Source organism: Haliaeetus leucocephalus, unplaced genomic scaffold (genome assembly GCF_000737465.1).
Source record: "Haliaeetus leucocephalus isolate CR32 unplaced genomic scaffold, Haliaeetus_leucocephalus-4.0 Scaffold339, whole genome shotgun sequence".
NCBI lineage: Eukaryota > Metazoa > Chordata > Aves > Accipitriformes > Accipitridae > Haliaeetus > Haliaeetus leucocephalus.
Genome location: NW_010972775.1, coordinates 12,393,108 through 12,405,030, shown reverse-complemented (window position 1 = coordinate 12,405,030; position 11,923 = coordinate 12,393,108). Strand labels below are relative to the sequence as shown.

General features: G+C 39.2%; 1 protein-coding gene across 1 annotated transcript; it reads right to left on the bottom strand.

Moving 5' to 3' along the window:
- Positions 1-1,899: 1,899 nt before the first annotated feature.
- Positions 1,900-10,616, bottom strand: SPATA5L1 (spermatogenesis associated 5-like 1). The gene is made up of 8 exons (XM_010571885.1): positions 9,492-10,616; positions 8,209-8,394; positions 6,685-6,843; positions 5,948-6,157; positions 5,240-5,467; positions 3,614-3,748; positions 2,797-2,922; positions 1,900-2,112 (listed from the first exon to the last, which is right to left on the bottom strand). Exons 1-8 carry the CDS (start codon positions 10,566-10,568, stop codon positions 1,960-1,962), a joined length of 2,274 nt encoding a protein of 757 aa, XP_010570187.1. The 5' UTR covers positions 10,569-10,616; the 3' UTR covers positions 1,900-1,959.
- Positions 10,617-11,923: the final 1,307 nt, after the last annotated feature.

Genomic DNA, 11,923 nt, shown 5'->3' with positions numbered 1-11,923 from the left:
CGCCGCCCTGCGGCCCGCGGCGGGCGGGCCAGCTCCGGGTCTCACATCGGAGGTGCCCGGAGGCAGCGGGGCATGCGGCGTGCGCTCTTCCCGCAACGCTTCTCTCCGTTACTGCGTTCCTCAGACCCTGCTTCTCCATTTCCCCTTGGTCTTCTTGTTTGTCTCCTTCTCCAGGCAGTTGCCTGAAGAACACCGTAGCTAGGCAAACGCACAGGCAAGGCCTCGGCCTGCCTCTTTTCAGAGCTCAGCAAGGTGCGTGTAGTGACCAAAACAGGAGCCCGATGTCACTCCATCCCCTTCTGCTGCAACAAAAGCTTAACCCTGGCACAGGCTCTTGTCACCCTACTGTGTTACAATCACTTCCCAATACCCCACAGTCTGAGAAAAACTCCTACCACAGGCAGGCTGGAGGTACATGGTGCCAGCAGACTGCTCCTGTCAATCTGTTCCTACCTTTCCCTCTTGCCCACCAGAAAGCAGTAAGGGGAAGGAGAGGCTGCCTTTACTGCATGCTCTGCTGGCTTCCTGTAGCAAGGAGGGGACACGACAGGGCACAATTAGTGCGGCTGGTCCTTTTAGGGAACGAGTACAGAAGTTAAGCAGGAGCATCTTTGAAACAAAGGAGCTGACAGCATTTTGCTGTCCTAACAACTTCCAGGTCTGGCAATTCTAAAGCAATGCTCTCAAACACTGGAAAGCAAAATAGAGAGTTACCCTGAAGGTCTTCATACTTTATCTCCAGCACTACTGCTGAGAAACCTTTGGGTGTTTGGGAAGTTCACTGGTGCTGGCCTACTTGTTGCCAGCAATAAAGCAGCAAGATGGTCCTTCCTTAGGAAATGGTGATCAAAGCCACCGAGCTGGAGGGCAGTTGTTTATATCTGAACCCTTTCCTAAGTTACAACGGCTTCTACTACTACCCTTTGCCCTCTGCAGTCGCTAACCGCCTTGGAACTTCCTTTTGTGATCCTTCTCACTGTAAACGGCACTGCAGTGTAGGCCCTAGTGTCCCTGTTATGAGAAAGAAGTATTTGCTAATGGGTTTATAACTTAAGAACCTCAGCTGAAATAAGAAACTATCTTTGACAGTGGAGTGTTTTGTTCACAAGCATTTTCATGGGGAAAAGGAAAAAATAATTAAAAAACTACCTACCCTGGTAAAGTTAAAATGCACAGTTAGATACATGTAGTAACAATTTCCTTTGACTTATCTGTGTATTTAGAAGATGACCTACAAAAATATATTGTCAAAGAACGGTTGGGTGGGGAAAAGAATTCTGCAGAAAGTGTTATAAAGCAAACTCCCTTCTCTAAAGAAGAAATTATTATAATTTGAGTTGATTACAGACTTAGTATCTGCTTACTCAATCCAAAGCTTTGTACAGTAAGCAGTAACTGATCTAAAATTAGTCCCCAAACCCCAGACTCCCAAACTTACAACAAGGTATTACTAAGTTACTGACAACCTTTTCACTGCCACTATATTTTGGTATCTGCTTCTAACAAAGCAAGCCTGTGGATACACACATATAAAACACCTTACATTTTATATAGTATGGGACTTACTTCCTCCTATTTAACATTCTGAAAGCTTTTCTATTTGTTAAATATTCTCTGTCCTTTGGAGACTTCACAACACATTTTAAATTAAATATTCTTATTATGCCAATGTTTGTTCTGAAAAGTGGGACATCTACAGTAACTAAGCTGTTCCACAGTGCTTTATCTAAGTATCTCAATTACTCATTTCATCAGATGGAAACCTAGCCAAAGCAAACAAGATTTTAATTTATTCTCCATTGTTGAAATCACAGATTTTTCACAAGTGAAATTTTACTCTATTTCATATACACTGAAAACTACAGTAAGTACAGTATTAAAAAGCAGGAAAGATGTAAGCCGTTGCAAAATCTTTGCAATATATTTTACAATACCTATGCCACATCACTCCTTTTTGATTCAAGAGGCTAATTCTTGACTATAAAATTTTTCATAAAATTCCAAGTCTTTTACGTTTAAGGATGGTTTTACAGTCCTCAATGATTTTACAAAATGCTCGTGTTTTACAGCAGTTGCTTCAAGTCCATTCTCCTGCAGTGCCAACAAAGCAGCCTTCAAAAAGAAGAAGAAAAAAGAAACAACTTGAAATCTTATATTTTAAGTTGCAAAGAAGTTATTGTCAGTATTCTAAAATATTTTACATGAAACAAAATTTTAGGTAAAGCATCTGAAAACAGCATTGTATAATTTATGGTTATTTAACAATAGATAAACATCAAATAAGATTACTATAACTTTTTCATTCACTTCTTTCTCTAGATTAGACAATACATCCTTGATCACTTATATACTTGGATTTTCTTCCTAGTCTTCTCTCTTTTATACAACTTATTTCAAATACTTACGGATTTCTCTTCTCAATTTTTTTCTCTCTAGCCTTGACAGTATGTGCTAGTTTCAGCTAAAAATGCTGCAGTTGCTTGCAGTACACAGAATACAATTCATCTAGGTGTGAGCTTGGATTAGAAAGGGCAATGTGAAACAAAGGGTAGTCCAATTCCTTAACTTCTTGTAAATTATCACAGAAAGCTTCTATTCTTATTTGGCTTTTTTATTTAAAGAATTAACCCATGTTCAGTTCTTCTGTTCTACTCAGTCTGTTTATATTTGCATTACAAACTGCGAAAGAATCTGTACTACAGATGGCTTGGTAACATCTATGAGTTAGCTCTCTCCTTCCATTGAAAGGTTTCATTTACAGTTTGTTTCACAGATTAACCATCAATATTTTCTTACCTCCTTGCACAGATTCTCAATATCGGCTCCAGAGAAGAAGTGTGTCAGGACTGCCACATCTTGTAATGACACGTCAGTATCTAATGGAATTTTTTCTGTGCAGATTTTTAAAATGGAAAGCCTTCCCTGTAAATTGGTGCATATTATACAAGAAAACAAAACCAAACAAACCAGTAATTAATCCCTCTCCAAAGCAGTACCAAATTTGAAATAAGAACTAAGGAAAATCCAGAAGAGCACCAAAACCAAAACTACACACTTTTGGTGGAAGAGTGAATAAAATGCTATTAATGGAGATGATAATTACTCTTACGGTTATGGTTATCTCATATATTAGTCTGTTATTCACAGTTACTCGTTACTTCATGAAAACACAGTATTTTAGACTGAAGAGTCCATATTTGGCCTGCTTTGGATCAACTCCTTTTTGGGGGGAAGCTCAGGACAAGCAGCCACACTACCCTTGGGAACAGGGCACAAGAATGATTTGAAGCAAGGACAGACAACTTGTTACAGTACTCCTAAACTGCAGCTTGATTTTGTAAATACAGAATTATTCCACATTTTGTCTGTTTTCTATATGCTATAGTATAACTACATATACCAGTTAAAGTGTTACTGGTGTTTAAATTACAGATGTAATTATTCCTTTCTAGACTTCTTCATTGTACCTTGAGTCTGGTAACTGACTTTCAGTGAATCAACCATCAATTATTGAATGCATTATAGGAATATGCCCCCTTTGCTCTTAAAGTAAAGTATGCTGGCAATTAATACCTCTCCTTTTAAAGCCACGTATGGATTTGTAATACATCACCTTCAGATCCGGAGGTGGAATATAGATCATCTTGTCTAGCCTTCCAGGACGCAATAAGGCATCATCCAACACATCTGGTCTATTTGTTGCAGCAACTACCACAAAATCTTTGTTCAAAGTTTCCTGACACTCTAGCTGAGTAAGAGATGATATAAACAAATTAGCGCAACATGGTTAAGATAGGTATTATCTAAAGATATTAGTTAACTACTAATGAGAAAAGGGGAAAGGCAAAAAGATTATGTATCTTTACATGTAGTTATATTCCTTTCAATATTAATATTTTTTCTCTTAAGGTAAAAAAATGCCTTGGCGCAGGCCAGATCAGGTGACAGGGAAGAAATATAGTTAGTATCTGCCTTGACAATAAATATAGACTTTTCTTTGGCCAGATTGTAACAAAGACCTTTTATATGAAAAATTCAGTATCTTATAATTCCGAAACAGTTTTCTTCAATTTTCCCCCAGAGAGTATCATAATATTAAGACAGAAATTTAAATACAGAAAAGCTAATTATTAAATGTTGTGAACAATTCACTGAAAAGTCCAGCTGCAACTTTTTGTTTAAATAAGTAACTGATCATAACTGTACTGGTTTTGTATAAAGTATGTATGAGAAAGCACTGCAAATGAAGTAGGGGAAATGCTTATAAAAAGTAAGTTCAGGAAGGAACCTGTGTAATAGTAAAAATAGCACAATTAGTCTAAAAAATTACCTTAGTGTCAAGCAAGAGTTTTTTTGTGACAGAAGATGAACACCAACTAGCAATGCTCATTAGCCTGTGTAGATATTTTGTTCAAACAAAGTCCCATTGAGGAACAGTGTATGTAAAAACAGTTAGCAGCCTATATAGGGTTGTGCTGCTTTTGGCTGGGGTAGAGCTAATTTTCTTCATAGTAGCTAGTATGGGGCTATGTTTTGGATTTGTGTTGGAAACAGTGTTGGTAATACAGGGATGTTTTCGTCATTGCTGAGCAGTGCTCACACAGTGTCAAGGCCTTTTCTGCTTCTCACCCCACCCCACCAGCGAGTAGGCTCTGGGTGCACAAGAAGAAGCTGGGAGGGGACACAGCTGGGACAGCTGACCCCAACTGACCAAAGGGATATCCCATACCATATGACGTCATGCTCAGTATCTAAAGCTGCAAGGAGGAGGAGAAAGGGAGGAGCGTTCGGAGTTACAGCATTTGTCTTCCCAAGTAACTGTTATACATGATGGAGCCCTGCTTTCCTGGAGATGGCTGAACACCTGCCTGCTGATGGGAAGTGGTGAATGAATCCCTTGTTTTGCTTTGCTTGTGTGTGTGGCTTTTGCTTTACCTATTAAACTGTCTTCATCTCAGCCCATGAGTTTTCTCACTTTTACCCTTCTGATTCTCTCTGCCATCCCACTGGGAGGGGACTGAGTGAGCGTCTGCGGTGGTGCTTAGTTGCTGGCTGGGGTTAAACCACGACAATGGTATTTTCTAAAAACTGGAAATTATGACAGAGTAGAAGAGCATCTTGTATATTTTTAAGCTTGAGGATTTTAAGTTTAGAAAGTGTGAATGCCACCAACTAAAATTTTTAGAACAATTGGACAGCATTTATCATTCTTCCTATATGGAAAAGTGAACATAAATACCTTTCTTTCCTCATCACTTTGTTCTTGACATTGGCCCTCAAGCTGTAGTTTGCTTCCTCTTCTTTCTGTGACTTTCAGCCCAATACCATCCAACTCATTAAGCAGAACAGAAAGAACCCGCTCTGAGACACCATGGCTAGTTTTGCGGTGTGACCGAGATCCCAAGATAGAATCAATCTCATCTAGGAATATTATTGCTGGAGTATTTGCTCTTGCTTGGCGAAAAACCTTTTATTTAAATATCAATAAATAAGTAAATATCAATAAAGTAAAAAGTTAATGCATACACTCTACCAGGTAACATCTATTTACATGATGATTTACTCTACCATGAAAACATCTATTTACATACACTCTGTATTTACATACACTCTGTATTTACATACTTAACTTTAAAGATAGATTCATAAATATTCACAAGAGCTGTTCTGGCTTACATTTACTACAGGCAAATTCTGCTTCTTATTTAAATTCTTAAGTGAACTGAAAACAAAAGGGTAGAAATACTTTCAGAGTTTAAAACTGGTATAATTTTAGGGCTAGATTCTCAGTTCATATAAATGTGAATCTGTTAAGCTATTTCTATTTAATAATCAGATGAGAGCTTTAACTATCATCTTTTCAGTAACAAAATTTAGGCCTAACTAGTACTTTACAAAAATCAAGCAAAAATAAACTACAGACTTTAAACAAATTAAAAAACTGTACCTGAGACAAAATCTTCTCTGAATCTCCAACGTAAGGTGAGAAAAGGTCAGCACCACTTACAGAGAGAAAGGAACAGTGGCAACTTGTGGCCACAGCCTTCACCAGTGTGGTTTTGGCACATCCGGATGGTCCATAGAGAAGAATACCCTTTGGATGAGACAGGCCCATCCTAGCAAACGCCTGAGGAAATTTCATAGGCCACTCAATACTCTGTCAATACATAAAAAAGGGATGAAATTCTTACTAACAAAACTGAAGTGCATAGGCAATCAATAAAATTACTGAGCACATTAATTCCTATCCTTGGTACGAACATTAATTTGAAATCAGAGAATACTAATTTGGTCTTCCTTCATGTAATGCCCTTCTTCTTAAAGTTTCCTCTCTGTCTCAAACAGAACAAAAGGCAGTCCTTGAAAGATGATACGCGAGAGCCATCACTGGCTACAAGTTCAGGAATGGACAAATTATCTGGCTACAAGTTAAGTGTTTTTCAGCTACTAAGAAACATGCTTATTTTTGCACGATATTATGCTTGGTGGTGATATCTTGTGACTGGAGGATTTCTAACTCACAAACATTGTAATAACTTAATGTGGTATAAAAAGTGTTTAAAACAGAATTTATAATCAGGTAATTTGCAGGAGAATTCATTCCCGTAATGTAGCATACAGAATACCTCAGAGGACACAGTTATTAGAAACTAGCTGTTTATCTAAATTTGTTTTATACGTTACCTGTTTTAACTTTAATTTCACATCTTCAAGACCACCAATTTGCTCCCAAGTGACAGGTTTACACTCTGTTAGTCCAACTGCATTTCGAAATGAGGATGGTTGAATTTTTTTAAAAGCTTCTTGGAAATCTGCCATGTTAATCACTGTTTCAGCTGAATCCTGAAGAAACCCAGATAAAGCATATTAACAATATTTTAACATAATAACTTATAATGCTGCATTAGTATGCAAAACACTTCACAAAAGGCCAAATGCAACTAATAAAGAAGCAAATACCTGCCCTAACAAACTTAAGCACTGCAGACACAAAGATGTAAGATAAAGTAGCATATATTCTCTTTAACAGCAAGTTTTTACACAGGGAAAACCAATTTTAACAGAAACTAGTGTTTTAGAGAAAACTACTGTTTTGCCCTAAAGTATAGCTTCCCTAAATTATAGCTCCATTACACAGTGATCTGCTAAATCAAATGGGTGCTAGTTTCAGGGTTACTACACACCAAATTCTAGAACCTCTTGAATACAAATAAAAATGTTCTAACATCCATTTTCACCACATACTCAAGAAAGTAAGGCACTTTATCTCAAATAGGCTATAAAATACTATTATTAAACTACAGATGCAGTAACAGAACTAAGATGTATTTTACAAAGGTGCTTGCAGTTCTCAAGCCAAATAGGCCATCTACTTATTCATTATTTTCATTTGTCCACCTATTTCTTTATGGCATACCATGCTCAAATTATTTTGCTTATTACTTTCAATATTTGTAAGGTTATCTGGAGGAGATGGAAGTTACAGAAATACGATGCTCTCTTTTTTCTACCCCTGAGTGAAGACAGAAGGTTCTACCATTCTCTGTAGATGCTCTGACTAGAAATTTTGCATATTCGGCTTTAAATTTCCACTCAGCCATTCCAGATGAAAAACCACAGCAAACAGATCTCAAAATTCTTGTAAAAGTCAGAATACAGAGAAGGAATATTAAGAAATAGATATTATAAATATGGAATTAGACAATCACTAAAAAGTTAAATTTCTGCACACTGGGCAGTTGTATACCTTGTGTCTACAGCAATGTCATATCCAGCCATACAAACCAAATGATAATAGTTATTATCACTAGCAGTTATATACTCACTTGTCAACCTAAGCTTTAATTTGCAGTTATTATTAAGAAGTAGAATTTTAAATCAAAAGCTTCAAAAGAGAGCTTTGGAGGACATTATAGTTTAGTTTGCCAAAAAGGACTAAAATCTCTGCTTTGCACAATCCTAAAAAGATAAGGATGAGGATAAAAACTTTTGGCAAAGCTTTCCACCCAGAAAGGAGAAAACAGTCTTTTCAGGTGAGAACTGAAAGGACAAAGTGGTCTATTTACATTTATAACACATTTGGTGCTTTTCAGTATTTTAATTCGTGAGTTCTTCAACTTGTTGAGCTTTCCAAGTAAAGCCGAGTATAATGGGGAAAGGGTGGTACATATATTAATGATATTCTTCTTGACTTATTTGCAACCATACCAAAGAGCTGCGGAACACAGCCTGCATAGCAGCTTCTCTGCAGAGTGCTGTAAGGTCAGCTCCAACATACCCAGTTGTCATTTCTGCCAGTTTAACCAAATCAACATCTGTAGAAATCGGCATACTAGATGTAAGCAACTGCAGGATGGATCTTCTTTGCGTAAGTGTTGGGGTCCCAATAATAACCTAAACCGAATATAATAAACAAAATTTAAGTAGATATTTTGCTTTATTGCTCTTATTTTATAGACCTAGGCAAGCAACTTTGTCTCTGCTTTATACTGTTTACTGAAGATTTATATATACTTACACTGCAACAAGAGAATTTTACAAGAAACTTATTACTAGACTATACAAACAACAAATATTTAAAATACCCTTCATTTACACTTACTTTCCAAGTGAACAGTGTTTGTATAAACAGTTGTTCATAAGACACCATCAGCTAGTGTCCATCAAGTCCTATTTTAAGGCAATTTCAACATAAGACATAACACTTAAATAATAATTTCCTTGCATCACAAGGATTATTAGATTAGATTACCACATTAGATTAGATTATCACATTAGATTATTCCAAAAGAAAAAAATCAACTAGATAAAGGTTCATACATTATTAAAAACCTGGTAAAATACTGCCATAAAATATATCTGAACAATCTATAAATCTTGGAAAGTAATGAAAATTATGATTTTGAAAGCATTAGAGAACTTGACTAAACTGGATGACCCAGGAGCACATCTAGCCAGCAAAAGAAACAACACAAGCAAAAGTATTGTTCATTGCATAACTGCATGTATTCTTTCTTCTTTTGACCATTAGGCTAGCAGAAGTTTTCCAGAGTTGACCTAGCCTCTGTTACTGAAATCTGAATAGAATTTTTGACACAACAGGTTACTAGTTCTCTGTCACAATAAAATTCTAAGGAGAGATGCATAAATCTTCGATCTGTGATTTAAATGAGAAAAATCTAAATCTGTAATGCTAAACATCTGCAAGCAAAAGAAAACCCTCAAGAACAGGTTCATGTCTTTATGATAAAGAAGCATAAAGACTCCCCTTGTCCATTTTCAAGTATTTGGAGCTCTCTGTTTCCTGAGTAAAATGTGCTCCCTACCTTACCCAAGCTGCAGCAAACTAAAGAAACAGGACACGTCTCAAGCCTGTAGAATCCCCCTAGGAAAAATGACTAGTAGACATTAAAAAAAAAAAATTACTTCCCCCTGCTCAACCTCAAAAAGGAAACAAAAAAGAGAGCGTATGCACAACAGGGTTTGCTTACCTCTCTGTCAAATCTGCCAGGTCTTCTCAGTGCGGGGTCTAAGGCATCAGGCCTGTTTGTTGCTGCTACAATGACCATCTTACCCTCACTACCTACACCATCCAGTAGTGTTAGCAACTGAGCAACAATACGATCTTCAGGAGCACTGTTTGAACTTCCTCGCTTTGGGCATAAAGAGTCAACTTCATCAATAAAGAGAATGGTTGGGCCTTCACATGACATTTCTCTGCCCTTTTCAAAGATTCTTCGCAAATTCTCTTCACCTTCCCCTGGTCTTGAACCATAGAGGGCTGGGCCACTGATGCAAACCAGAAATGCACCCACTTCTTTTGCTACCGCCTTTACCATAAGAGTTTTCCCTACACCTGGGGGCCCTATCAATAGCACTCCATTAGGGAGAGAAAGTCCTAGCTTCTTAAGAGTTCTTGGAAAGCGGAAAGGCAGATCAATCATTTCTTTCAAAGACTTTCCCACATCATCTAGTCCTGCAATGGAAGTTTTTGCCGTGTCTTCTGATAAATGTCTGTACCATTCAAAAGTGACCACCTCCTTAATTTTTATGCTCGTTTGGGGGGTTATCAGCCCAGCTTCATCCATCAGAGGGTCTACAGACAGTATTTCAATACACACCACAGGATTCTCAAGATTTGGGGCAACAGTAACAACGTAATGCAGTGAAACATAAACATTTCTTAGCAGCTCTCTGATTGTCTCCTGCAACACCGCTCTAGGAGTCGACTTTTTCAGTGCAGAGCTCTTCAGGACCACTTTCACAGCTGCCTTTTTTAACTGGCGATACGCCAGAAGCTTCAGCTGGCCGACATCCAGCGTGAGGCCCTGCAGGTCCCTTGCAGTCACACCCGCGGTCCTGCAGGTCAGATCGACCTGCAGGTACCCGTCCGCCAAATCGTGCCGGGGCCACGCCGTGCACAAACAGCGGCCGGCAGGCAGAGAGATCCTCAGCGGGGCACCGATCCTGGCTCCCAGGAAGGCGAGGGTGGCAGGTCCTATCCTGCACCGCTGGGTGCCTTCATCTCCCGGGTCCAGGAGGAGCACCTTTAAGGCTGACGCCTCCATCGCGGGCTTGCGCGGCGTTCCCTCCGCGAGAGAGGGCAGCAACCCCCCCCCTCCTCTGCGGGGCCCCCTCCAGCTCCTCACTCGCCCCGCCTCCGCCGCCGCTGAGGGCCTTCCGTTGTGAGGGGCCGTCAAACCGCTGTCGGTGAGGGGAGCTCTATCCCCTAGCGACGGGCCGCCCAGCTGCGAGCCCTCTCTCGACTTCAGATACCCTCTTCCCACAGACGAAATGGATTCATCCCCCTCCTCGTTGCCGCTCGGTTTGTTCTCCACAGAGCTGGTCTTGGCGGGGCTCGCTCGCCTCCCGTATCTCGTCACCTCAGCGCCTCTCGCTTGTCGAGTTGGTGCTTCTTAAACGTATCCCCAAAAGTTGGGCTTCCGCTTTCCCGTGTCCCTTGTCAGTGCCTTCCTTGACTCAGAGTAGCAGTTTTTCCACCAGCAGTTGGGGTTAAGTGAACTGTAGGTGCTGCTTGAGAAAAACAAGTGGGCAGCCACACAGCTGACTTGAGAAGCTGCTGATACAAGTAATCAGGACACAGATATTTATTCAAAGATTGGTGAAAGTGTAGCAGTATGTTGCTCTGGCAAATGTTCAGTCAGGGTCTAAGAAAAATTAATTGTATACCTTTTTGGTCCACCGCTTTCTTAAATTGTGCCATGAATTGTGCAGTACTTTTATAAAAACCTTCCAGAAGATCTGTCAGCATTGTGGGATACAAGGTAACATCATGATCTATAAAACTCAGTAGGTGCATAATTTTGTTCTTGCAAGTAGCTTCATTGTAAGTAAAGTGACACGCATACTGAATACATAGAGACTTCACTTGAGACCACATATGTACAAGAATTGGGATCTCAAATAGACGACACGGATCAGACATAGTTATGTTCACAGAAAATGCAGAGGGTGGTTTACAGCACGACTACAAACTGTCCAGCGTGTATTTTGAAGGCCTCTGGAAGGGAAGCATAAGGAAATATTTTTGATGGTGTCCTGCTTAATCACATTCCTTACTGAACCAAGGGCTGTACACAAAATGTTTTAGTAAGTCATATGCACAGGCAGGGTTAATAGAGCCAGTTCAGCTAATTTTAAATACTGACTAGGAACTCAGCAGAAAGTGTAGGGCTGAGCAGTGTGAAAAACAGCAAACCATCTCTTTATGCCTAATTATGTGCAAAAGGGCCTATATTCTATTTCCTTTCAATTCATAACCAAATTTTCTCCTTTCAGTGTTTATTTTCTGATCCTTTTTTCCTGGATATCTACTTAATATTTCTTTTCCTAGCACGTTTTTGTACTGCACATGTATGGAATACGCTTATATGGAATTTGCAGACTTATTAGATATTTGGTG